A 26379-nucleotide genomic window follows, 5' to 3' on the forward strand; every position below is an offset into this window, starting at 1 on the left:
TAGCTCGTGCCTGCAGCAGCAGGTTCATTCAGTCGCTTCCCGTCAGTCGGACGGAGTTAACGGTTCTGACCGCTCAGCATGGACCCGCTCTTCCCTCCTCCGGTGGTTTTCCCTGTCAGAACCGGACAGAGTGTGTGTGAACATGTCTCCTCTTCTTCTCCTTCAGCTCAACATTCATCCCAGTTTGGATTTTACCTTCAAGAAAAGTGACTTGGGAAGTTTGAACCAACCGGCGCTCTTTTTGTGTTTTCTTCCAACGTGTGTGGGAATGTAACGTCCGTTCATCTCCTCTGCCAAGCTAACACTTTAAATAACTGTCACAGCTGTTATCTAATGGATACACAGATACTGTTGGAGTATTTACTCAACTTTTTGTGATTTTTGAGGGGTTGTCTTCCTTTTTTTCCCCCCTGGAGTTTGGAAGTTGGACTGTTATCCTGGGGAAAAAAAACCCGTCTCGTCCCGATAAAGTTTGTCATCATCTCAGCTAGCTAGCGGCGGAGAATGCTATTTTCTGCTCAGCTCGACTGTTGTAGTAGTTTTGTTGTGTTGACGTGAATTGAAAACAACAATGATTTCTGAGGAGAGAAGCAGCCACGTACATAAACAAGCCCTGAACTTCCCTGTGGGGTTACTGATCCGCTCTCCGAAGAAGCGCCTGGCTAAACTGGGGAGGAAACCCAGCAATGGATCTGTCCAGTGAGTCCTTCACCTCCATATTTAGCATATATACAAGCTATATATACACCAACACATGAGTGATAGCACACTGTAATGTTGTTGTACTGGAATTTTAATAATGTACAGTATTTGTATAACTTCTCCTCTGAAGACATATCCTGTTTTATCACAGCTATAAGTCAATGCAAGTGTATAAACACATAATAAATGTTATTATAGTTAATCACAGTTTAAACACCAGTTCCCTCTAAAGGTTGACTTGCAGGAGGAGTTAAAGTTGAAGAGAAATACATGAATAAACATTTAAAATTAAATAGATTAAATGCTGAATAGGAGAAAGTGAAAATGATGTGTTTAAATAACATTATCTGTGGAATATAACTATATATCGCGATATTTTGAAGTCTTATCAAAAGCTGCTTGTTGCAATAAAATCAAATATTACACATTTTTTTGACCAAATACCAAAATATTGATATCTTGACAATATTGTAGGGATGACTATTGGTACAAAATATGAACACAATGAGACCTTTGATTAATAATCATCTGTAATGTGGCTACAATGACTAAGTGTGTAAAGACAAATGTTAGAACAAGTAGACCAGTCTGCTAAGTTCAGAAAATTACAGTAGTTTAACGTTATGCAGCCTTTAAAACCAGGAAAAGACAAAAAATCTAAGATGATACATAGTCTCATATCATGATAACGATATATTGAAGCGTTGCCCAGCTATACTGTGACATCTAGAGCACCTTCAAGTTATTTGGACCTCCTTTACTGTAAATTGATGACTTTAGATTGAAAGTAGCTGTCTTGAAAAGCAGAAATGCATGTATTAGACATATATAGACATTATATAAGATGTGTTTGGGGAAGTAACATAGTTAAAATGAGTGTTGTACAGGTTTACCCTCCACTACATTTTTATTAAATCTGAGGAGTATTAGAGCTTTTGTTTTGGCCATCTTGACTGGTTTTTATAACGGTTTGCCAGCTAGAGCTGCAGAGCTTAGTCGATTAATCGAAAGGGAATTAATCAGCAACTATTTTGATAATCGATTAAGCATTTCAGCCATTTCTCAAGCAGAAATGTCAAAACATTTCCTGGTTCCAGCTTCTTAAATGTGAAGATTTGCTGCTTTTCTTTATCATTTTTAATAATAAATGAAAAGTCTTTGACTTTTGGCCAGATGGTTGAACAAAAGAAGAAATCTGATAATAAATTAAATGATTATTTGGTTAATCAGGGAAATAATCTGCAGATTAGTCAATAATGAAGTTAATCATTAGTGCAGCCCTACTGCTAGCTTTTATAAAGGTCATTAAAACCACTTCCTCCTCAACTTATGTATGACATTACATATACATGGAAAAGTACTGTAACTAATGTCTGTGTCTGTAGGTGTATATGATACTTTATGATGATCAGATTTGAGAAAATAGTTCAGCTATTCTTTGTAGTCATCCACAAATCACTGTGTCCGGTCAGACACTGTGATTGACTGTTTCAAAAAGAGACTGACTTGTCTGGATATAAAACTGAAGTATTTATACCTACAGAATGGCTGTCTGTTCCCTTGGGTTTATTTAGGGCTGCTTCTTAACAGTGTTGTTATCTGACTGTCTTCTCCTCTGTTCCCTCTCAGGTCCAACACCTCTGACAGCACCGTCCGCTCCACAGAGAGCGTGGGTGTCCGGCAGCCAGCCAAGAGCAAAATCCGCCGTCACAATAACAGGCTTTCAACTGTTTTCAACCACAGCCCCAACCTGCGGGACAGTGGACGCCGTGGCCAGGCGCTGCCGGGTGACCTCCAGGCTGCAGACGACCCTGCAGAGCTGTCCAGTCAAATGTCTGTCCCCGGCATCCTGAAGATCTTCGGCAGCGACATCTGTCAGGGGACAAACTATAAGAGCGTGTTGGCCACCACGCAGTCCAGTGCAAAGGAACTGGTGAAGGAGGCACTGGAGAGGTGAGGGGTCTCATTGAACTGGTGTGTGTGTTATATTGTAGACTTGAGATGGTTAGTTAGCTTCTTCTGACACACTTCGGTTGAATGTTTGAGCTTCACTGTGTACAGTGATGTATGTGCAGAGGTTAACACTAGAAGGCTGTTTACATGTTCATCGCTCAAAGTGTACATTTTCTCTGTGCTCACTGAAAATCTGATTTGAAGAGGCGGGCCAATGAGCACAAACTGTGACATCACAAATGTGATGTGGAAGCCTGAAGCCTCCGGTGAGAGTTTCAGAGTGTTTACCCCCCTTTGGTCCTCTGTTCTTCAGGTACTGCCTGGAAAAAGAAGACGCCAACGATTACGTGCTCTGCGATGTCATTGGCAAGACGGGTGCAGATAACCAGTGGAAGAGGGAGTGTTTCCGGGTGGTGGGAGACAACGAGAAGCCCCTCATGCTGCAGTCACTTTGGAAACCCAAGGAGGGCTTCTCCAGACGTTTTGAAATCCAGCTGAGAGCGAGCGTTGAAGAGCAAAGTTTAAAGGACAGAGACACAGTCACTGCAGGTATTCATCTTCTTTGGTTTGGTCCCTTTAGTCTACTCTCTTTATAAAACACACATCTGACCATCTTCAGGGACAACTGAGTGACCCTCTCATCCTTACGCCCGGGTAATCAATCACGTAGTCTCTGTTGTGGTGCCACCGGGAGCCTTTATCCTTGTCTCTTATTGCAGGCTAACAGCCTTCATTGTCCAGCTTATCACTAGCTAGAAAAGGGGAGATGGCAGGCATGTGAGAGAGGTCAGAAGGAAACAAAAGCTGCAGTGAGGGATAGAGGAGGTCAGTGCGGCCCCACTCTTATCTTTGTTTTATTGCAAGGGCCTATTAGGGCCCCGTGAAACATGGAGGCACCGGGCAGCTCTTCCCACTGGGCCTGTAGCTGCCAGAATGTGGCTGCTCGCTGCTGTGTTATTCTTTCTATCAGAGCTCACTTCCTGCACACTGGGGACTGTGCAGCCCTGTTGACTTTGGCACAGGTTTGTTGTGCCTCTCATATGCCGCTTCACCGATACTTTAATCAGTATTATTCTTGGTAGTGATGTGTTGTCCTCCTGATTGCAGCATCATAAAAAACATTTTTTTATTAGGGAGTGTTTTACCTGTATGTTTCAAGTCAGACAATCAGTTTGTGTTACTGTTCTGTTAAATGCAGTTTGTCTTGGTTATGGTGTTTGAGTTGTGTTGCCTTATAATGGTCTTTATGCTGTTTCAAAGGCTGGCTCACATTTTAAAGAGTTTCTGCAGATAAGTTCACCCAAAAATGAAAATTCATTCATGATCTACCATCTCAACCACTAATCTACAAGTTTCTTGATGTACAAAATATTGTGGAAAATGGCGAGTTACTCTAACGCTGACAGCACAAACGTAAACGAGCTAGCAGATGTTACCTTCTCTTTTGCAGAGATTTATCCACTTTAACACCACCAGGACTCACCTCCACACATGCAAGCCAAGTTTCCCCCAACACTATTTTGCAGGGACACCAGAGCTGCAAAAGACATACAGACAAGCCAGAGTGGTTGTTTTTTCCCTATACCACAATGAGAATTGGTGCAGCCAAACCTTTTCCCAGTGCTGACACATTACTGTGGAGTGGTCTTGCAATGCGAGACTAACCAAGGTCTGAAATCGCATCGTTGAACCCTGCAGACACCCTGTTTTAGAAGAATATCAGCACCCAGAGACTGCAGCCTGAATATCAGTCTGGTCAATCTCAATCAAAGCCTGGTTCTCATGGTCCTCCTCTCATTGACCGGGGTAAACTGCCCTTTACCTCCACAGTGTGAGTTTTATAGGCACTGAGCCCAGTCTGTCACTGTGGTGCTGAACAATGTGGAAAACACCCATTTCCACAGCTGATAAGAGCAGCGGAGCTGCGGGTGTGAAGCCTGGCTCTGTGGACATTCCAGGGTGCTTAATGGCTCCAAATGAGCTGAATGGTGTTTGTGTTACGTCAGGTCGACAGAGCTGCTGTTGGTATCAGATAGAGGTGGTCACATCTTACTTTCCCTGCACGTTTCCTCTCTTTCCTCTTGATATGTTGCATTTGAATTGGTGCCAGTGCAGTGAACTGTTGTGCTGAAGTCTGTTTGGTTGAGTGATTCTGGGGGAATTCTGGTCATTGTTCGTTTTTTGGTTATGCTTTTAACTAAACAGGTTTCACTTTAAAATAATAGTTTTATCTGATTTTTGTGCCTCTGTCTGTTTTTACTCAGATTATGTGTCTCTTTCCATGACATGGATGAGGTGTGACCCATTTACAATAAATGTTGATGAAGGTTCTCAGTCATCAGGTCATGGTCATTCTGAGTGCTATATCGTAGGCAACTGGACTTGTTTCAGTTTCTTGAAACAACAATAAACCAAAAATGAAGTAATAACACCGGGAATCCACAGAAATCTTTAACACGCCGTCGTCTTGCCCATCCAGGTATCAATGCTCAGGCTCGTAAGCTGCAGAAGAGTCGATCCAGAGTGACCTCTCTGTTTGTGGACGGCAGCGGCGAGGATGTGGACGGACTCGGGTTCTGGAGAAGTCTGAGTGAGATGGATCTGTCTGCGATGGGGAAGGAGGCCAACCGGGCCCGACAGAGTGCGCTGAGAGAGGATCCCGAGGCCGAGGCCGACAAGGAGGTCCTGCGTCTCGGCATGGAGAAGGAGGAGACGGAGAGCAGCGACGACAACACCACCCAGTACTCCATTCACCCGCCATTTGACTTCCCGTACTTCCTCCTGCTGCAGGGCTACAGCCACAGACAGGTGAGGGAGGGAGGAGGGCGCACGCTGCCTGATTATTCATTAAGTAATGTGATAACAAGCTTAAAGTGATGCCAGGCCAAACAGTTAATCCTCCTAGGCTCTGCACCTGACATACAATACAGTACACATTACATGATGTACATCAACTGCATGAGTATCCATTAAAACTTCAGGAATATCTATTAATATGATAAATACTTGCTCTTCTTCTTATACAATTCAAAGCCAGTCTTACATATATTTAGGTAGAATACTTAATAAAAATCAATATATAGATGAGACATAAAAAGTTTCTCTGATATGTCGTTACATAGTTGTTTTGTTGTGTAGTGTGTAATTATTGTTTCACACTGAAAAGTTTGTTCCTGACTCCATTAAAACTGTAATTATTATTCAATTATTCAATTAGTCGTTGAAAGAATCAAACCAAACCAACTATGTTAGTTAGTTGCAGCCGTAGACTCCGTTGTAATGAGGTAATTGAAGACCTTACACGATCCTTGAGAATCGCCTGGCAGCGTGTAGTAGGCTGTGTCAAACACAATCTTGTTAGAGACAGTGCGGTGTCAACAAGGACATGAGAGTGTTGGATTGAATGTCTTATGTTAAGAACCTCAAGGAGAAAATCCCACAGTCAGAGACTGGAGCTTTGCTTGCACAGGCTGGAGAGGAGGGAAACAGTCAGCGAGCTTCACTGTGGATTTCTCAGAATGGATTCAGGACTACAGAGGTGTGTTGTCCTGTCGGCTCTGAATCTTTCTCTTGAAGCTGCCGCCCACACAGGACGAGCTGTCTGTCATCATGTCCCAATGAAAGGACAAGGGACAGAGTGTTCACCATACAGTCGCAAGAAAACCTGCTCAGGATGTTTAAAACAAGGAGATAACCCTGATTAAAGACTCACTGTAGAGGAAGATAAACAGCACACAAGCTATTCTTAGAACATACAAACAACTTAGTGGGAGGCGACCACTTAAACTGGAGTCCTGTAATCTACATACCAGTTTACTCGATCTGGGGTTTAAACTATGCATCATCTGAAAAACGGTTTCTAGAGTATCACGTCAAACACGTCCCTGCTGATGTTTGTTGAATCACAAGTGAACACACAGCTCATTTTTTACCAGTAAACCAGAGAGTCAGACTGTGGCTTCCACCGGGCCCCATTCCCAGGAACAGGAAGCTCTTTCTTGCAGTGTTGTTTATCCCCGCTGGTGGAGATTGCTGACTGTGCAGGATACCGGGAGCTGCAGCAGGACAAGCGTCACTCTGTAATGATCGGTCAACCCAAAAAGAAAAAGCAAAGGAACGAGGAGGGTTTATACCACAGTACACAGGAGTATCCAGTAGCCTCTCAGACAGGTTGGCAAATGAGACACTATCACTGATGGCTAATAGTCTTAATGTGTGACCCGGAGGTCACGGACATCACTGGTGTCTCACTCGTAAGCCCTTCCATTCCTGTCTTGCCTCACGCTGCCAGTGTGCAGGTTGTTCTTCCAGCAGCTGATCCCGCTGCTGATCACACACACACTGCTGGACCGTTTCCAAAATGTTACACAAGAAAATCAATCCCATCCTTCATGTTGACTTTCAGCGATTTGCGTTGCTGATTAAACCAGAGCTGGAGCAGTTAGTGGATAATTGAGTTGTTCTTTTTTTTTAAGCAACATTTTATGTTTTTATCGTCTCCAATGTAAAAACTCGATTGTTGGCCTTTAGTCTTTTAAAATGAACAGGTACTGATGTTTTTCTGAGATCGCTGAGATTGTTGATCGTACAAAACAACATTTGAATACGGAAAATAGGAATTTGTGACATTTTATAAACAATGAAAGGCAGTAAATTGATATGAAAAGTTGCAGCACTTACTGAAACAAAGCAAATTTTTTGCAGGATTTTGTCATCTACCTGATGAGCGGGACCACCACCATCTTCGGCTGCTGCAGGGAGCACTGTAACGGAGAAGATGAGGAGAGGTTAAAGGTCGACATCCTTCTCTTTGCTCCTGACGTGTTGCCCCAACACTGCTGCGTCAGACGCCTGGACTCTAACATCCCAGCCACCACAGGGGAGCACAGAAAGACACTGACAATGCTGAAGCCTCTCCACGGTGCTCCTGTGACCAGAAATGGCTCCCTTCTTAAAGAGGAGGTGGAACTGAACCCAGGGGACTTGGTTGGCTTGGGGAAACACTATCTATTCATGTTTAAGGATCCTACCAGCACATCGGGATCCCTCCAGACTCCTCCGTGGATGACCAGACTCTGCACGAACTCTGATACAAAAGCGTCATCCTCTTGTTTATCGTGCGGCTCCTCCATCAGCATCACAAGGTTGCAGAGGAAGCCTTTACCGCCTCGTTGGAGGGACCTGGAAGGCACAGAGGCTCTGGTGAGCTACGAGCTGGAGCAGGAGGAGCAGGTCCTGCAGGAGATTTTGTTTCTGTTGGACCCCATTGGAAATGAACCAAAGCTGACGCCTGCGTTCCTGCTGAGCCTGTGCATCCAACACTCAGCCTCCACGTTCCAGCTGACACACTTCAGACAGCTGCTGCTCCGGATAGCTAGTCAGATCCAGCTCATCATGTGGGTAAGTATCAAACAACCAATGCTATTTAAGTGTGAAGCTCCATAATTGTTTGTGGACTGCAAAACTTCACCTATCTCTTCATCAACATGAGGCAGAGTAGATAATGACTGAATTTTCATTTTTAGATGAAATGATCCTTTAATAAGCTGAGCGTGACAAAGAATGTGAAGTAATCAAATGTGCCATCAGGGTGGATGTGATGTAAATCAGATGGTTGCTGTTTGCATGGCATGAAATGGATATTTTCTTTCTGCGTTCTCTTTCTTAGGAGAAGACAAAGGAACTTGCAGCAATCCAGCCAGAAACGTGAGTAGACGAACCACAAGTGTTTACAGACTGTCCCAGAAATACATGACAATGACCTGCCACAGAGAGAAGAGCGGCAGCTGCTGCCTGCGATGATATATGACACACAACACCACAAGGTTTACTGTCTGAATAAAAGAGGAGTTAAAGTCTGTTTTTACAACTCCTTCAGGAAACAATGAGTATTTTTTAACGTAGGTTGTGCAAAGAGCGAATTTCCCCTCGCCTCTTCTCTAAGAAAGAAGAAGCAGCTGAGAGTTTTCTCATGAGAAAAGCTTCTACTTACTTTATCAGTTTAACAAACTTTGACTTTGTTTGTTGACAAAGTTTGATATCCAAGGACAGAAGTGTAATGTGACAGTACTTCTAAAGGGATACAGGTGCAACTAAGTGTTTTAGGATGAAATAAGTGAAATAAAATATCCTTAGTTTTACTGATTTTTAGGACGAAATCAAAGCTTTGTTTTGTCAGATATTCAGTTTATAAACATCTAGAACAAAGACAGCAGCAAATTGTCACATTCAGAAAGTGGAAAAAGAGAAGGTTTGACATTTTTCTTGATAAATGACTTTGTTCGTTAATAAAGTGATCATCAAAATTGTTGTTTAACTTTCAGTCGATTACCTTTTAGTTTCATCAACTAATGACTCCACCGCAATAAGCAAACAGGGGAAGACATTTTAAATAGTTATTGTAGCAAAAGCAATAACATTACCAGTGGCTTTGGAAAGAGGAAATGGAAAACTAACTGTGTAACTGAACATACGATTTGCTGATCTGCAGAAATATCAGAGGAAGTTAAATATAAAAAGATTAACTTGAGTGTAAAAGGATGTAATTTTTGTGACTCATTTTTTTCTTTTTTATTAATGAATAATCTACCGAGATTATCGTCATTAAAGGGAATCTTCACCAATAAAGTATTTTGCGGCTCCAGAGGAAACTGCATGTAATCTGATAAATTGCCCCCAGTGATGTCACTCAGTGGTTAGGCTGCATTGTGGGTAATGTAGGCGCCAGGTTTTGAAAAGCAGTCCACTACTCTAACACTGTACTCCTGTACCACTAATGGAGTCATTATGAACAGTTAAAAAACAAATGATTAATATCAATACAGCAGAAACAGAGGTATCGCCTTTTTTATTCCTCACTTTCTTCTTCCATCTCTTTGTTTTTACACCAGGAGCTCCAGTGAAGGACAACCCGAACATCTTCAGCTGCTCAGCATGGAGGAGCTGATCCCAGGTCTGCAGCCTCTGGTGCTGTGGATGGCAAACTCCATCGAACTGCTGCACTTCATCCAGCATGAAGTCCCTCAGCTGCTGCCCTGGAGGCAGGACCAGGAGGACGAAGGTGGATGAAAACAAAACACATCGTGGCCTTTAACTTTATAACAGCTGTCATGCTGTTAGACCTGCAGTGTGTTGTGTATGTGTGTTTAAAAATGTGTTTGTGTGTGTCGTCAGGTCTGTTGGACTCTGAGATGTCGTCGACTCGGACAGCCTGTGAGGAAGCCATGACAGTCCTGGAGGAAGTCATCATGTTTACCTTCCAGCAGTCTGTCTATTATCTAACAAAGGTTGGCTGCCACACATTAATACACTATATCCTTAAACACACACACATTCATACAGTGACATGTTTCACATCCTTTTGACCTGTAAAATCTGACCGTCGGTCACATGTGAAGCAGGAAATTGGACTGTGTAAACACCAAATTCTGTTTTTATTGAACATATTCCAGACAGAAAACACAATAAGAATGGAAACACCAACTCTCAGTCAGGAAAGGCCTGTGAGATAGTAAGCAGGGTGTCTTTTCCACTGACTGGAAGATAAACAAAGAGACAATCTTTTCTCCCAAGGTTTCACTGCTTTATTCAATAACAAAACCAGCACGTTGTCTGATTTGGTGAGAACCACTGAGTCTTGCATTTACATTCAGTCAAGAATTCAATAAAATAATTACAACCAAAAAGGTTAAAAGAAATTTGACAAGAACAAAAAACAATGTTATTGTTGCATGTGGTCTCTCTACCTGGGACTAGTGACTAAACTCGCTGCTGCACTTTAAACCAGCTGCAGGAGAGCAGTGGAAGCCCGGACAGACCAGACTCACGTCAAGATACTCACAGTTGTCAAGATGTAATAAATAATAGCATGCGAAAAAGTCCCCAGATCTCCAAAAGAGAGAAAAAGTTTGATTTACACTATTGACATAACGTGGAAAAAGGGTTATGATGTGTGCGATTAGTCGACTAGTCGATTAAACATAAATGTTTGTCAGTTAAAGATATTATTATTGTATTAATGCACATTTTTAAATTACATGTTTACGTAATTCACACTGAAATTGCATGTCTTCCTTCTTAATGTCTTCCTCCTGATTTTCTAAAAACCTCACTGAAGGCATATTTAAGGACAATAAAATGGGGCCAAGATGGATCCTTGGCGTACACCGAGGAAAATGATCCATCATAACTGATCCTGGTCTGTGTTGCAGATAAGATTTATACCGCTCTAAGGCCGATTCTTAAATCTGGACAAACACTTTGACGAAGACTTTTCAAAGTCTGGAAATGCATTTCAGTGTGTGTCTGGAGTGTGTGTGTGACAGTCAGCCCTCCTGTTTTACAGCCCGACAGAACACTCCCACACTAGATTTATGTGACTTTCCCATGTTAAAGCTGCTTATTAAAGCCTGTCTGGTTTGACATCACAGCTCAGACAGTTAACAGCAGAGAGTGTAGAAACACCTCCACCCTGCACAGCGACTGGTTGAGGAAGGAAGCAGGAACTGCCTGTGCTGTTGTTATGAATACTCAGGCATATTTCTATTGCTTGTGCTGCACATCTGCCTTCACTGGAAAAAAGAGACGGGATGGTTTATCCTCTTTTTTTCTTTTATGTGGCTTTTTTCAGAAGCAGTTTTTCATCACATTGTTTTTTACTTTTGAGGCTTGTCAATATAGCAGTCCCAGATTTGTGTACAGCAGTAACATGTAGTGATCTCTTAATTTGATGGTGTGTTATTTGAGTATGTGTTTGCTGGTTACTTTTTTTGCCGGTGGGGAGAAAGGGAGGATTCACTGCTATGAACCGCTGTCTGTTTCCTGCAGAGGAAGAAGGACTGTCATCAGAGAAACACCCAACAGGGGAGAGGAAGTGAAGAGGGGAAAAAGTTGTCCTGTTAATGTCCTGTGAAATATGGCTGACTGTTCATAATGTACATTTCTTTACTTACTTTAATACAAATGAAACTTAAAAACTAAAAAGGGCGTTAACAAAAGCTGCTGATGAGAATAGAAATAAGAAAAAATCTGGGATTTTTTGCACCATGAGGTCGACAGAAGGCTATATATAGATGTGCAGACAATGTGTGCTGATTCAGATGTGTAAAACAATTTACAGTCTTTCTTTTGTCTCCATGATAACCGATCAGCACCTTCAAATCTGCTGAGCCGCACTGTAAACTGTCAGCTGACCTGTTGCCTCAGGCATGCAGGGTTATTGTCATCTTTATGGCCTCTTTCAGCTCGTCTGAGGTCGTTATCTTAGTCATGGTGTGTGAGTGAGAGTGTGTTTGTGTGTATGTGTGTACCTAACAGATGATGTCACGGATATGAAACAATGGCAGAACTGTGTCAGAAGACATAGTGGAGATAAGGGCCGGACTCGAAAATGAGGTGATGGTTCAATACACCAGCCTACAGTGTGATTCTGCAGAACTGTCTTCTTCCTCTTTTTGACTTGACGTCATGTTTTTGAACACGTAAAACTTCTAAGAAGCTACATTCAACATTTTGAATGCTGTATTATTAGATTTTTTAGCACTAAAGAGCTGATAGCATGGCTGAGAATACTGTGAAGTGAGAATGTAGCACTATGTTGATTTTTAAGCGGTAAACTGAACACAATACTGGAGCTTTCAGAAAAATCTTTGAGAAAGTTTCCCAGGCGTGATTACAACTTGGATGTTGATGTGAGTGTTGTTTACAAGTTGGAAAGTGGTAATTACGGCATCTGAAATATGACATGAAGGCAGCGTGTTAAAATGACACTTATATAACTTCGCTGAGCAGCAACCACTGGCCACAAGTATCAATTATGAGATGCTGGTAAATGCTAAAAACACAGTTTAAAGCAAAGGAAGAGAAGTGTTGAAGTGCTGAGATTAGCTCACATTAGCCACCAAATGCTACTCAAAAATTTAAAAAAAAACTTTGTCAGCTAAAGAGGTGTGACATGTTGATGACATGTCTTGCATTGGACCCAGAAAGCAGGGTTCTCAAAAGCAGCTAGCAGCAGTTAGCAGCTAACTCAAAGAAGAACAGCAGCTGACGAGGGAGACAACAAGATTTACTGTCCTGAAACAGGGACGTTAAATGAATGTTATTGTCTTGTTTTGTGACTGTTATTGTTTAGAGAACACTGCCTGGTGTGTATACTACACGTCATGCTGTCGTCGCTGTCACCATTGTGTGGTTAACTGTAATAAGGCTGAGTCAGCGTAATGAAGGGTCTTCATCGCAGCAGTATTGCGGGATCTGCGTGTAAAAAGGGCTTTTGTTTTAAGCACTGTAATTTAGGGTCTGGTTTGCTTCACCATCTCCTGACTCTCCTCACCAGACACCCTTGTACTGTTTGTCTTCATCATGTGGAGCCAACCTAAGAGCTGCTGCTGACAGTTTTGTATAAAGGAGTCGTGGATAATTGTTGGGATTTAAAATGAGCGACAGAAAACAGTCATCTGAGTTCTGAGTGTCAGAAAATGGTGCGGAGTGGGTACTGAAGTCATTTTACATGGTAGACAGTCATTTGGTTTGATGTTAATATGAAATCTTATCTTTTGGAAGTGTCTAGAAACTAGCACATTTTCCAATAAATCTAACAAAGAAGAGGCCAAACTTCTTGGAAATAATATTTGAAAGTGTATTCTGAAATAAACTTATGTCTGAAAATGGAAATGGTAAGGATTTGACAATGTTAAAGAGCACATTTCAAAGGTTCTCAGTTTTAATCCCTGTTTTGGTACGTGCTGTTTTTAGCATTTTAGCTCAAATTGCAGTGAAACTGTAGGACAGTGTTTTTAATTTCTCTCCAGCTGCCCTTTGTGTTGTGAAACACAAGCTTTCCTGCGAAGTTTCCTGTATACTCTGTGAATGCCTTCCTCTATTTGAGTCATTATGTCATTATGTTCTATACATAGCAGAACTCAACAAAACAGCACAAGACAGAACATCATTTTCCTATAAACCTTCTTGCGCTGTACTTTATAATATCAGGAATCACGTGAATGGAAAGTTGTATCTACATATGACATGTTGTAGTTTATGTGATTATACAGTATCAGCCTCATCACAGCCTGCTTCTCATGGTGCCTTGGCAGTGGTGATGGTGGAGGAGGTTTTACACACTTCAGACATCAATATCATTCAGCAGAGACGTAAAATGTCCCCGTCTCTCTCCTCAGAGTATGTATTCAGCCTTGCCCGGTCTGCTGGATGGGAACCCGTTCTCAGAGAGCGGTCAGCTGCGAGTACCTGACGGGCTCAGCGGCATCCTGGAGGTGTTGAAGGAGGCACTGAAGCTCCTCACAGCCTTCCAGGTCCATCCAGACATCTCACTACAACTCTGTGCCTACCTGTTCTTCTTCATCAACGCATCGCTGTTCAACGCCCTCATGGAGAGAGGTGAGACTTCAGATCGCCTACTAACAAACCTGTTAGACCTGTTGCAGCTTTTGTTTTGATCAGTCCAAACTGAAATAACTAAGCAACTAGGGAATGGATCTCCATGAAATCTTGCTGAGATATTCATGGGTCCAAGACGATGAATCCTATTTACTTTGGTGATCATCTGAGTTTTCATGTGGCTAACAATAATTCTATTACTATAACGGTTATTATAACTTATTTTTTTACATGCCTGTACTGTTACTGAATCTTAAAACTATGTTCCTCAGGATCTGTCGGAGGGTTCTACCAGTGGTCCCGAGGTGTTCAGATCCGGGCCAACCTGGACCTGCTGATGGACTGGATCCAGAGCATCGGTCTGTGCGATCTGGCCACCGAGTTCTTCCAGAAGCTTTCTGCTGCTGTCAATCTGCTGGCTACACCCAAAGAAACCCTCCTGCAGGTCAGAGGACATCCGTTTCTCCTTTCCTGTTTGTCTGTCCTCGGCCGGGTGTAACCTCCAGAGTCCAGTCATGTCTGCGTCAGCCTGAATGTTCTCATTGTCTTAAAGGTGTCAGTACAACATTAGTTATGTATGTTTATCTTTTAGGTGCAAAACTTTCCATCTTTGGGAATCCGAACCTTATTCCACCCTTCATACTGCAGCAATGTAACTCCACTTGTCTTAAACGTCTTATTGTTGCCAAACATTGTGATAACCATGACTAATGACACCATAAAATGTCTGATGAGTCAGTGGAAGCATGTAATTAGTTTATGGTTATAGTAGCCTTGAGAGCAGATGCACTTAAACTCCCATGGTGCCACTCACATTGATCAGATATGAGGAAATGGTTTGCAGGAACAGAGCAAGTGTAAATACACTAAAATGATAAAGTCATGACATCACAGTGCTAATTAAGGCTTGGCCAGCTCTTATCTAACTGAAAAACATGTGGACCTGAGTATATCCTGTTAGCCAGAGTATATATGTTATATTATCAGCTTAAATCCTATTTGTTTTGACGTAAACTGAGTGGAAACATGCGGCTAAGAGCTCAGATGGCAGTCTAATGTTCTGACATACATTAGAGTGATGGCGTTTAAAAGCCTCTGGTTCAGTGTATGCGGAGGAATAACACACTGTATCACTTAAACAATGCTATACATCACTGGAACAACAGCTTTATATTTGCTTTTACTCGTGTTTAGTGGTGTTTTCGCTGCGCGGTGGTAGCCAGCCAACCTAACATTTAATCCCTCCTTAAGTACCCGGCTCTCTTAGTTACCGATTCAAATCTTGTTTACACTACGTACCACAGAAGGAAGGTGAGCTCACACTAGGCTGGTTATGAAACACTTGAGGTATCCAGAGTCATGAAAGGACACCAGCACATAAAATCACCCAGGTGTGACACATGACGGATACAGGTTATAAAAAAGGTCAAAACTACAAACTTTTTCACAGGTTTATTGCACCTGGAGATGTGATGACGTGGAGCCTGCTGAATGTTTCTGTGGCCAAGTAGCGATGTGCTGCTGCTGCTGCTATAAATAGAAAAGGCTGCTTGTACTGTATGTGCTGTTTGTAACCTCATATCTACCAACTGTGTTTATCTTATAGTCGTAAACTGTAAGCTAAAGGGACGTTCGTATATGTTTCATATATCAACTTATCCATCAGTTTAAACTGTTTCAACTGTTTATCCATCACTGTTAACAAGTCAGGAATTTAACCAGTTAATCATTACTTTTAGTAACTATTTCAACCATTTAACCACATGTGTTGCTGTTTAAGCTATTTTTCCATTACTTTTAGCTATTCTGGGAATTTCAGCTGTTACACGGCGGCTGTAGCTCAGTGGGTAGAGCAGGTGGCTGGTTCGAACCCCGGCTCCCCTGGGCGGAACTGAGCTACATGCCGAAGCATCCTTGAGCAAGATGCTGAACCCCTAAATTGCTCCTGATGCGCAGTTGGCACCTTGCGAGGCAGCCTCTGCCATCAGAGGGTCCTGCGATGAGCTGGCGTCTCATCTAGGGGTGTACCCCGGCCTTCGCCCTCTGAGAACTGGATTTGGCCCCAGTAGCCCCGCAACCCCCCAAAAGGGGGGATAAAGCGGCAACACCCCGCGACCCCATTAGAGATTAAGCGGACAAGACAATGAGATGAGAGATGAGAGACACATTATTACGTTAAGCCAAACGTTTCAACTGTTTCCTCATTAGTTTAAACAGTTATAACTGTTCATCCATCACTTTTAGCTAAAATTATACAACAAGTAGTTTTGATCAAGCAATCTGATTGGTCAACTAGACATTTAGAAGGTGCTCAGTACACCTTACTCATCACTAAGAATATTACTCCACCACCTCCACATATTAGTCCAACTGTCAGAGCTATATATGTATGTATTTATATATATATATATATATATATATATACACACACAACAAACATATGGATGAACGTTTTCTGTTTTCTAGTTGAGCTCAGTTAAATAAATTCCCCTCGTTGGGAATCAGTGATATAGATGAGAGTTAGTTTCTATCATTTATAATGCAATATATTCCAAGATGTTTGAGCTGACCACAGATATGTGAAATGGTCCTGCACTGTGTCATTAGGATCTAGTACCTACTATATCTGGAGGAACTGGGTGAAGTATGCAGCCTTATTTTACTCTGTGAGGTCGACACCTGTTTTCACTTTATGACACACAGTCGTGGTACCAGCCTGAAACATCTCGGGGGCACAAACACAACACTAGCCCACCCCGACGCAGCTGTCGAAGGATGCGTCTTGTCTTGTCTCGTTTCGTGGGGTTGGACGGTTGCTAGGAAGCTGGTGGTTTCCTGCGTCCCTGCCCTGGCATGAGGTCACGTTGTGGCTGCCGCAGCAGAGCACACACCCTCGACAGATTTTTAGTTTTCCATCTGGAGTTCTGGGCTTTTTAAGAACTGAAGTGGCTCACTGGCACGGGCGTAAATTACACTCAAGGGATGTGGCGTCGTCTGTTTTGCCAGCAGTTATGGAGAACACAACATCTTATTTTAGAAGAATATAGCTGCTGCCAAACATTAAATCTCAGACATAACAGACTGAGATGTTTTTACATTTCTGCTGTTTATAAGCAGCATTTAAACTTCACCTTCTGTTGAGCTCAGTGTTATAAGAGAAGGGCAGGGACACAACATTTAACTTATGGTTTCTATTGTGGCCCCGGCATGTCTGGGGCAAGGTCTTACTTCCACCAATTCAGGACAGACTGAATGAACGACGTAATGTTTGTAATGTTTGTCCTGTTGTAATCACATGAAGTGACTCACCTGTTTCCTTATCCTCCAGATACTTTCGGTAGTCATCAAAAGATCAAATATTATCTTTCTCAAGTGAGCGAGAGCTGCCACAAGGAAACAATTTCACGATAAGGGACTTTCACAGCAGCCTGAGAAGTGAAGAGATAATAAAAGTTTACACTTCTCACGCTGCACAGAGCAAGTACGAGGTGTTAATTACTGAACACTCACCTTTTATTGGCATGCAGATTAAAACGAACAAAGAGCGGAGCTGACGTGATATGAGAAAACTTGAAGAGCTTCTCACATTCAGACCGAGAAATATTTTCCCAGGAGAGTTTGTTACCACATCTGGCTCTGAGGTGACACGGAGAAAAAAATATTTACTAGATCATAAAATTGGTTTAAAGTGCATTTCATGCAAATGAGAGAGTAGCAATGAGTTTGTTTCTTTATATGGAAACGAGCACGATGGGAAAATGCTTGTTTCTCCCACTCTGTCATTCTCACAATGACTACAAAGTGTTTTTGTGGCTCCTCTTTAAAATTGTAAAAGTGGATCGCTTTTACAATTCTGGTTTGAGAAGCAGTTTGCTTCATGTCTCTCCGTGTTCTGAATGTTTTCCTTGTTGTTTCATGTCCGTCCAGGCGTCCTGGGCTTCTCTCAGGACTGAGTTTGCTGCCCTGAATCCAGCTCAGCTTCACCACATGCTGAGGGAGTACAGCTCGGCTAAAGCCTGTCCCCCTGGATGGACGCCATCACCGGATGATGCAGAGGACGCTATCAGGACGGGTGAGTGACACGGACCATCCAAGATTAGTTCAACAGCAGAAACATAATCAGCAGTCGACTATTTGTTTTGTCATTTTTAAACCTTTTTTTCTAGACTTTTATTTTGATAATTTAAAGATGTTAAGCTCTGCGTCTGAGTCAGATGCAGCTTGAGACATCTTTGTAGAATAATAGATTAAATGATGATATCATTATGATTTAAAGGTCTTTTGCAGTTGCAATGTAGAATAAGGCTTCTTAGTTTTCATAACCCCAAAAGCATTTTCTGAACCGTCCTGTCCCCAAGACGAGTCTGTTTACTGTAAACTGCAGTAACCAGACTCTCTCAGCGGCAGACAGAACAATCTATTGTGTTGCTTGCATGTTCAAACTTGACTGCACATAACATCAGGATAAATAACAGAGTTCTCAACAACCTGATGCAAAACAGAGATGAACTCAGAAAGCACACTGAATGAAGTAATTTTGAACTTGTTTCTACCTCATTTTGTAATCACATTTAGAAGCACATCTTCACACTAATAAATAAGTAGAAGCCTTTGTCTCAGCTGATGCTCTTCTCCAGAGTAATCCTGTCTGATCGGTCCGTCTCCACCAATCAGCTTCAGTCCTCACTTTCCTCTCAAATGCACCTTTCACAGCAGGACAGCCGCCGTCTCACTCTCACCTTTTATCACCTGTCAGACTGATGTGACACCCTGCTGTCAGACACTTTGATCCAGCGACAGTGGCATCAGTCCTTGACTGTATTTACAGCTTTAAATAAGACCTTAACCCAAATGCAGCCACTTCACTTAAAGTTACAAATGTTGAATTTCATGAGAAAGCTGTAATAAAGCTCAGGTTATCTGTGATGGATGACTTTTCTCTGTTCCTGCAGGCGACATCCTGGAGAGCTTCGATAACCACCCGCCGCTCATCCTGCCCAGCAACACGTTTCACCTGGAGCTGGGTAAACCCATCGTGGAGCCTGCTCTGTTTGAACAGCTCGGCCATCTGCAGGAGTTCATACGCCGGCTGCCCCGCAGTGAAACCCAAGCCGAACCTGATGAGGAGGAACAGGTAACAAGCTCTCTGACCCCGCGAGAAGCCAGCGGCAGTCAGGAAATGAGACACCTTGATGTTTCTACATCTGTTATTGATTGACTTTATTTTCCTCTCAAGGGGGCGACCACAGACAGCCAGTCTACGAGCTCGCCCTCCGTCAGGGTCGTCCAAGATCCCGCCCATCAGGTGGCCTTTGACCCGGTTACCTGTCCAACCCCTGAGGCAGACCTGGACTGTACCTCTCCGACAGAGCCGACTCAGCCCCGAGGATCTCATGGCGATCTGAGCAGCTGTGAGGCGGTCCTGACCCAGAAGCTGAAGAGCCTGGAGCTACAGAACACTCTGCCAGGTCAGGCCGACCTGGTCTACCATAAGAGCCTGGCACTGGACCCGTCCTGCCTGCTGACGCCACCCAACACCCCGCAGGGTATGGAGCTGGCCGAGCTGGAGGCGGATCTGAGGGAGGGCGCCCGGCAGCAGAAAGGTAACTGAGCGAAAACAAAATGAGTATTATATATTATATATTATTAGTATGTTCACGTTCACGTTGTTGTGAAGGTAAAGGTGTAAAATACTTCAGCCCGGATGAACAGGACGAGACATGCTGCTCACAGGCGGCTCTCAGGTGATCAGATACACCCTCAGGCAGCCGTCATGGAAGTCACCTCCCCTTTTTAGTGAATATGAGCTGTTATCATCAGGATTTTTAGACTGTATTTCTGTTGTATGACAGGGTGACAAAACAAGAAATAAAAAATGTGATGAAAGATCAGAGGATAAACAAAGTGTTTGCAGTTTATCATCTGGGGATCATGAATATTTGTTACACATTTAATGTCAATCGATCCAATAATTATTGAAACATTTAATTCAGAAACACAAATGTGAACCTGCTGGTGGCGCTACAGGAAGAAGTCAGAACGATTCATCATCTGGGGATCATTAATGTTTGTACAAAATGTAAAGTCCGTCCAGTATTTGTTGGGAGATTTCATTGTTGAACTGAGACACAGACCAACATATCGTCCCTAAAGCCGCAAAAGCTAGCATGCCTTAAAATCACCAGATAAATCACTGATGAAAATAGTCGTCTTTTCGCGGTCGTTTAAAGCCACTAACAGCTGAGAAACATTAACTGAAACCTAACAACAGATGATATTTATTAAGATTTAGGAGTGCGAGTACACTTACAAAGAAACCGTGAAAAAAGAGTGAACCACACTTCCACCACAGACGATGACAAACCAGCAGCATCTGAAAAGGCCCATTCAAGGCTTCGCTTACACACATCAGGTTTTGATTCAAATGACACACAGCTCTGTCACTGAGAATTCGACCGCTTGGCTTCAAACCTCGTCCCCGTTACTAACGTCTGGAATGAGGTCACCTCCTAAAACCTCCTCCACCTCCTCTGGCTGACAACATCTATTAAGGAAAGTATTTAGTGACTTGACCTCGTGGGCCGACTGCATATTTGTTCCCGACGGTTCCACATGAAGGTGCCCCCGACATAAAAGATGTGGAGTGCCGTCACAGTCCCTTTCCTTCATCTTTTACTGACTCTTGAGTTCAGGAATTTCAAGTGGAAAGGCTGCGCAGGGTGGGTTCACCGTGCAAAGGAAAGAGTGTTTCCTCTCACACCCCTATTGTTTTTGGACGCCTCCGTCATGAGGTCATATGTAGGAGTCAGAGGGTGTCGAGTGACCGAGTCGACTACTTCAGTTTGAAACTGAAACTTGATTTCTCCTAATTTCAGACATCGGTGGGAAAAGAAGCTTTAAGTCTCCTGGGCGGGGTGTTTCTAGTGTCAGCCGGTGTTACGCCATAATCTGTGACCATCATTAAAAGTTCAAGTTAAAGTTCAAGTTTATTTTTCATTTCCACGTACAGGAACACAGAAACAAAATGTAATTCCCCGCAGCCAGAGGTGCTGACACAAAAATACATCATCCTCATCATCAGTGGTTGTTTATTCAGGGAAAAAGATCTGATCATTCAGCTCTTTCACGGCAATGACCTGAATTAACATTCCTCCAGGTTAGAGGGATAAAAAAAGGGAACTAACACAGTAATACCAATAAAGAAATGTGCAAGTTCAATAAAAGTAAATAGCTAGTAAACAGATATACAGTTATAAAAACATGACGAAAGAAGTTACTTCTTAAATAACGAACTACTCTGCCATACGGGAAGGATATACAACAACAACAACAGCGACTTATTCAGAGAAACAAGTCAGTAACACCACAAACCAGGAGGGTTACATGACATCTGACATGAAAACATCAAAAGCAGAACACGTACAGTTTTAACAGCCTCTGAAGAGGAAACTGTTTCAGTTTACTGTGTCATTTACTGTCAGTCTGCCAATAACGTATGGCCCTGCAGAGCACGAGTGTAAGTGTTGTTGTCTCTGCAGAAAAACCAGTAAAACTCGACCAAATAAGTCAAAACAAACGATATATAAGCTGATTTGTTCTGTGTGGTTGATTCAGGGGAAACGAGGCTGGTTGTTCTCTGCCTGCTCTCAGATGTGAAGCGGACCTTCAGAAACACTGTTCGTCACATGTGATTGTGTTTGAATTTAAGAGGTTCAACCTGTGTTAATGCGCCTCCAACAGACCCCCCACTGTGACTGTGTGCTGCTGCTGAAAGGCTTTAATCTGCAGGATTTTACTGATCTTAATCAGATGCTCTTTACTCTCATTGGTTAGTGGGTGCATTATGTTTTCTCTGTTCGGGCCTTTGATAAAAGCAATTTGCTTTAAGAGGTTTGAGGATTTACACTGAAACAGAACCATCTGGTTCCATCTCTGGATGTATAGCTGCACTAATTGGTTTACAACTTTTTCAATCTGTACAATGTAGAGTTTAGTTAGTTTAAGTGGTTTTTCAGGAATAATGGTCGAACATTTAACAGTCGCGGCTGCTCAGATGTGAGAAATGACCTATTCATCTTGTCTTTTTGGGTTTTTTGACGGTTGCTTGGACATTTTATGATGAAACTTTGAGCTCTGGCAATTTCTACTGATTTCTGATGTTTTATGAATTAAACAATTAATTAATAACCAGGAAAATAATTAGACATTACTAGTTTGTCATGGCCTTGGCAGGATTAAACTCAGTAAGGATCATTAAATATAATAATAAAAGAGAAAAAGAAACACTATAAAAATAACAACTGGGGGAAAAAAGGCCTTTGTTTACTATTTTCCAGCACTTTGTTTATTAATAATTACCCATTATTAATCGATGTTTACCCAATATTTAATCAGTTTTGATGGGAAGTAAAAAAAAAAAGAAGTCTGAAACACATTTAATTCTAATTGTTTAATTCACTTTTGTCCAGAAATCAATCAAATGTATATTATTGTATGATGTATTTTATTTTGATTAAGTAAATTAATCACATATATATAGATATCATGAGATTATTTAATAACATATTCAGCTTTTCACACCCTGATGTGAACTCTGTACCTCCTCCCACCCCTGCAGATCCACACCTTGTCCTCCAGTGTTCGATCTACCTCTGTGGTTTCGGCGAACAGCGGCTAATGTTATTTTGAAAGTTTGGTAATCCTTTAATCTGGCCCCAAGAATTACAGAGAGGTGGTGATGTCAGGAGAGAAAAGAGCAGTGGCCGATCTGTCATGGGAATTTACAGTTGGGTTGTTGCGTGGAATCTTAATCGGCAGCGGCATTGTTCGGGGCAGGTCCTGCGTGGGGGGCAGACAGGCTGCATGTTGGGAACAGGCGGAGGGAGGGCCGGCGCTGCAGGGGTGGGAACGGGTTTATGTGGGGGGGGGGGATGCTACTGTTGCTGCGTTGATGTTGTGACAGGACGACCCACATGAGTCCGAGGAGGACAGGAAGTCCATGTTACAGCGCCGCAGCATGCTAACATGTCCTCACAGGCTAACAGGTGTGCAGATGATTTCAGGGCTTAAACTCTTAATGTGGTGCAGAAATTCAACCACAGAGGGACGAAGACGAACTTTAATATACAAGATCTTCCTTAATGAGCTTCATTTACAGCACTCTTAATTTTAAATCCTGCAGCTGACCAGTTGTGGAAGTTGTGAGAGTCCGACTATCACGTTGTCTCAGTGTCTCACCGCTCGCTTGTGTTTTTCTGTTTGTTCGTTCAGCCAGTGGAGGTGCTGAGTTGCAGACTGAGAATGTGGAGGAAGAAGAAGAAGACAGAGAGGAAGTGTTCACGGTGGAGCTCCACAGAGGACCTCACGGTCTCGGCCTGGCGCTCGTGGACGGAACGGTACGATGACTACTTCATTTTTTCCTCAGCCGGCACATGAACATCCTCTTTTTCCTTCTTCTCACCTTTAAAACATTTATTTAACACCTCACACACAAGTTGAGTGGAATGATTTTGAAACTCTTACCTGGATCGTACTCTGCGGTCCAGTCTAATGCACAGGAGCTAATATGCTACATTGTATGTTAACAAGAAGGCAGCTTAATGATGATACCACAAAGTACAACTTACAGACAGTTTCGACCATGTTCAATAACAGGTATAAGACTGTTTAACCAGTAGAGAAGACTGTAAGAGGGCAACACACTCTCACTCTGGCTGCTGTGTGTCGTTGTAACGCCTCCATAGTTGTCAATAAACTGTCAATCATCCTTTTCTTTTCCTGTTTTATCTTCTTGTAGAAGACTCAGCTGAGAATGAGCGGTATCTATGTGAAGTCAGTGGTTCCCGACTCTCCTGCCGCTCGCTGTCAGAAGCTGAGGACAGGAGATCGCGTCCTGGCTGTTAACGGCATCAGCCTGGTCGGGATGGACTACAACGTGTAAGTATTAACGAACACACAGCGTGACGTCTTCTCTCTGTCGCTCAGTGTTTACAGCTGTCTTTGTTTTCATTTCAGTGGTCGAGAACTGATCCGATCATCGGGAGACTCTCTCAAACTGCTGGTGGCAAAGATCGACACTAAGACGAGCAGCAAGAGCGCGGCTACGACTAAATGCTGAAGGAGCCGTGCTGGACGATCAAGTGCAATTGGGACGTTCGGTTCATCCTGTGACTTCCAAATCAGTATTTGTCACTGGATGGATTCCCCCAACCAACCAAAGGAAATCACACTTCCTGCTTCTCCTTTCGGACTCATTGTGAAGTCGAGCCGTTTTCTGCGAAGAGACAATCAACCGAACAGCAGCAGGACTGACTCAGTGAGCTCATCAGGACCAACCGTGGCCATATTCAGTGCGACGGACGGTCAGGACAAGTTTTTACGAGCTGATTGTGCTGTCGCAGCAAACAAACTCTGTGTCAGGCTCCTCATATACTCATAAACCACTCCCCTGGTTTGGTGGTGAGGAAAACAGCTGAAACATCTATTTGAGTGTCTGAGTACGCAGTAATCTGTCTGAGGGACTCCACCAAGCTGCTCCGGGATCAGAACCTGATTCATGTCGGGTTTTTAACTGGAATCGTTTCTAGCAATCTTGTGGCTATTTTAAAAACTGTGAAACCGCACATTGTACGCTCCATCTCAGCCGTCATTCGTGAGGCCGTCATGAAAACATATTTCTTTTCTCACAAGTAAAAAACATGTTTTTCCAAAAACAAATATATTTGTGTTTTTAAACACGTCTCTATGAAAACCAGCAGAATTATTTCAACGTACTGGGAGATGTTTTTTTCTTGAGGCTGGATGTGAGACAAAAGGATTGTCTTGGGCATTTTTTTCATTTTTTTGATTTAAAAACCGACTGTACATGAAAGGTTTCGGTCTGTTACACCAGCACCAGCGTTGGGTAGGGAGACACACAAAAAATAGGAATCTATATATCGGGTAAATCTGCAATATTTTTGTTTTTTCATACTTTTAAACAAACTGAAGCTTCACCTGCTCCTCTTCAAAGTGGCTGTAATCGATATCTTTGTCATACCAATGGATCAAAAGACAAACCCGGAGCTTTATAGTGAGTTTCAGCTCGTTGTTTATCTGTCCAGGCCACAACTTCACTGTTTTGGTTCACTCACCGCTTTCATAGCATCGATTCCAGAGAAAATAGATAAAAAACCATCGGTATCGGTATCGATCGGTCAGTCGGGCTCTAAAGTTGATCATTTCGCAGCTAAAGAGACAGATATTTCCCTCTGGAGGTGGTGGAGACCAAAAACAGAGCTAAAACAGAATACTAGACTCCAGAAGAAAGACGATGTTGCTTTATAACTGCTGGACGTGTAAATAAGCAACTGTTCAACATATTAACCTAAAAAGTTGAGTGTCGTTGTTCAAACTCCTCAGCTAAAAGCCAAAAACACGTTTTCATACAGCTTCAACAACACTCGTCTGTTTCTGTGTGTCACTTGTACATAATGTTTGTTTTAGTGGAGCAACATTCAAAATCTACACACATATGTACAGTAGTTATATAAAACTAAAGGGATAGTTCAACATTTTGGGAAATACAACAAGTTAGATTCAAGGATTGACACCACTCTCGTGTCTGTTAAATAAAGAGCTAGTTAGCTTAGCATAAAGACTGTAAACAAGGGGAAACAGCTAGCCTGGTTCTGTCCAAATATAACAAAATCTGCCTTCCAGCACCTTTAAAGCTCTTTATTGGTTTATATGTTGTCTGTTTCCAGTCTTTATGCTAAGCTAAGCTAACCAGCGTCTGTTTGTACTTGATGTACAGACATGAGAGTGGAGTCAATCTTCTCATCCAGCTGTCGCCTAACCGTTCCCAAAATGTCCAACTTGTTCTGTAAAGCCCGACTGTCTGTAGTTTGAGAGTTACTGACCTGAGAGCAGCTGACAGTTTATATGAAAAACACATCAATGTTTTAACACTGTAGAGCGACAGTCTGTGTTTTCATCCCAAATGTAAACAGTGTTTAACTTCGAGTATATTTACACACATAAAGTATTCAATTTTGTAATATTTATATTGCGCAGTATTTTTTGAAACTATGGAATAAATATTATTTTGACTTTGAAAAATGTTGCACTCGTCTTCATCCATAGATCTCCTCTTGTGTGTGTGTGTGTGTGTGTGTGTGTGTGTGTGTGTGTGTGTGTGTGTCTGGCAGGGTGGAGCAGCAGGGACGCCGCTGGGTGTGTCGGCTGCATGGCGCACGCTTTAGCGGCCGCCACCAGCAGCTGTTTATAGCAGCGGCTCTGTGGTTTCCACCAGCCAAGCACTTTTCCACTGACTCCAACACAGAC

The 26379-nt window shown here is 42.6% G+C and overlaps 1 protein-coding gene across 1 annotated transcript; it reads left to right on the forward strand.

Annotated features, from left to right (window-relative positions):
- On the forward strand, window positions 1-26148 carry radil2a (Ras association and DIL domains 2a). The gene is made up of 16 exons (XM_084371361.1): window positions 1-699; window positions 2332-2655; window positions 2969-3204; window positions 5135-5463; window positions 7360-8055; window positions 8324-8361; window positions 9546-9715; window positions 9829-9941; window positions 13836-14055; window positions 14328-14500; window positions 17983-18127; window positions 19008-19189; window positions 19292-19658; window positions 23326-23450; window positions 23852-23991; window positions 24070-26148. The coding sequence occupies exons 1-16, from the start codon at window positions 572-574 to the stop codon at window positions 24170-24172; spliced, it is 3489 nt and encodes a 1162-aa protein (XP_084227487.1). The 5' UTR covers window positions 1-571; the 3' UTR covers window positions 24173-26148.
- The last annotated feature ends 231 nt before the right edge of the window (window positions 26149-26379 follow it).

Source organism: Pagrus pagrus (genome assembly GCF_965226575.1).
Source record: "Pagrus pagrus genome assembly, chromosome: 13".
Classification (NCBI taxonomy): Eukaryota; Metazoa; Chordata; class Actinopteri; order Spariformes; family Sparidae; genus Pagrus; species Pagrus pagrus.

What these genes read in the sequence shown, in the direction of transcription:
- radil2a (XM_084371361.1), top strand. Translation starts at nt 572, where the DNA reads ATGATTTCTGAGGAGAGAAGCAGCCACGTACATAAACAAGCCCTGAAC. An exon ending in CTGTCTATTATCTAACAAAG is followed by an intron (nt 9,942 to 13,835) that starts GTTGGCTGCCAC and finishes CTCTCTCCTCAG; the next exon opens with AGTATGTATTCAGCCTTGCC. An exon ending in GGGCGCCCGGCAGCAGAAAG is followed by an intron (nt 19,659 to 23,325) that starts GTAACTGAGCGA and finishes TTGTTCGTTCAG; the next exon opens with CCAGTGGAGGTGCTGAGTTG.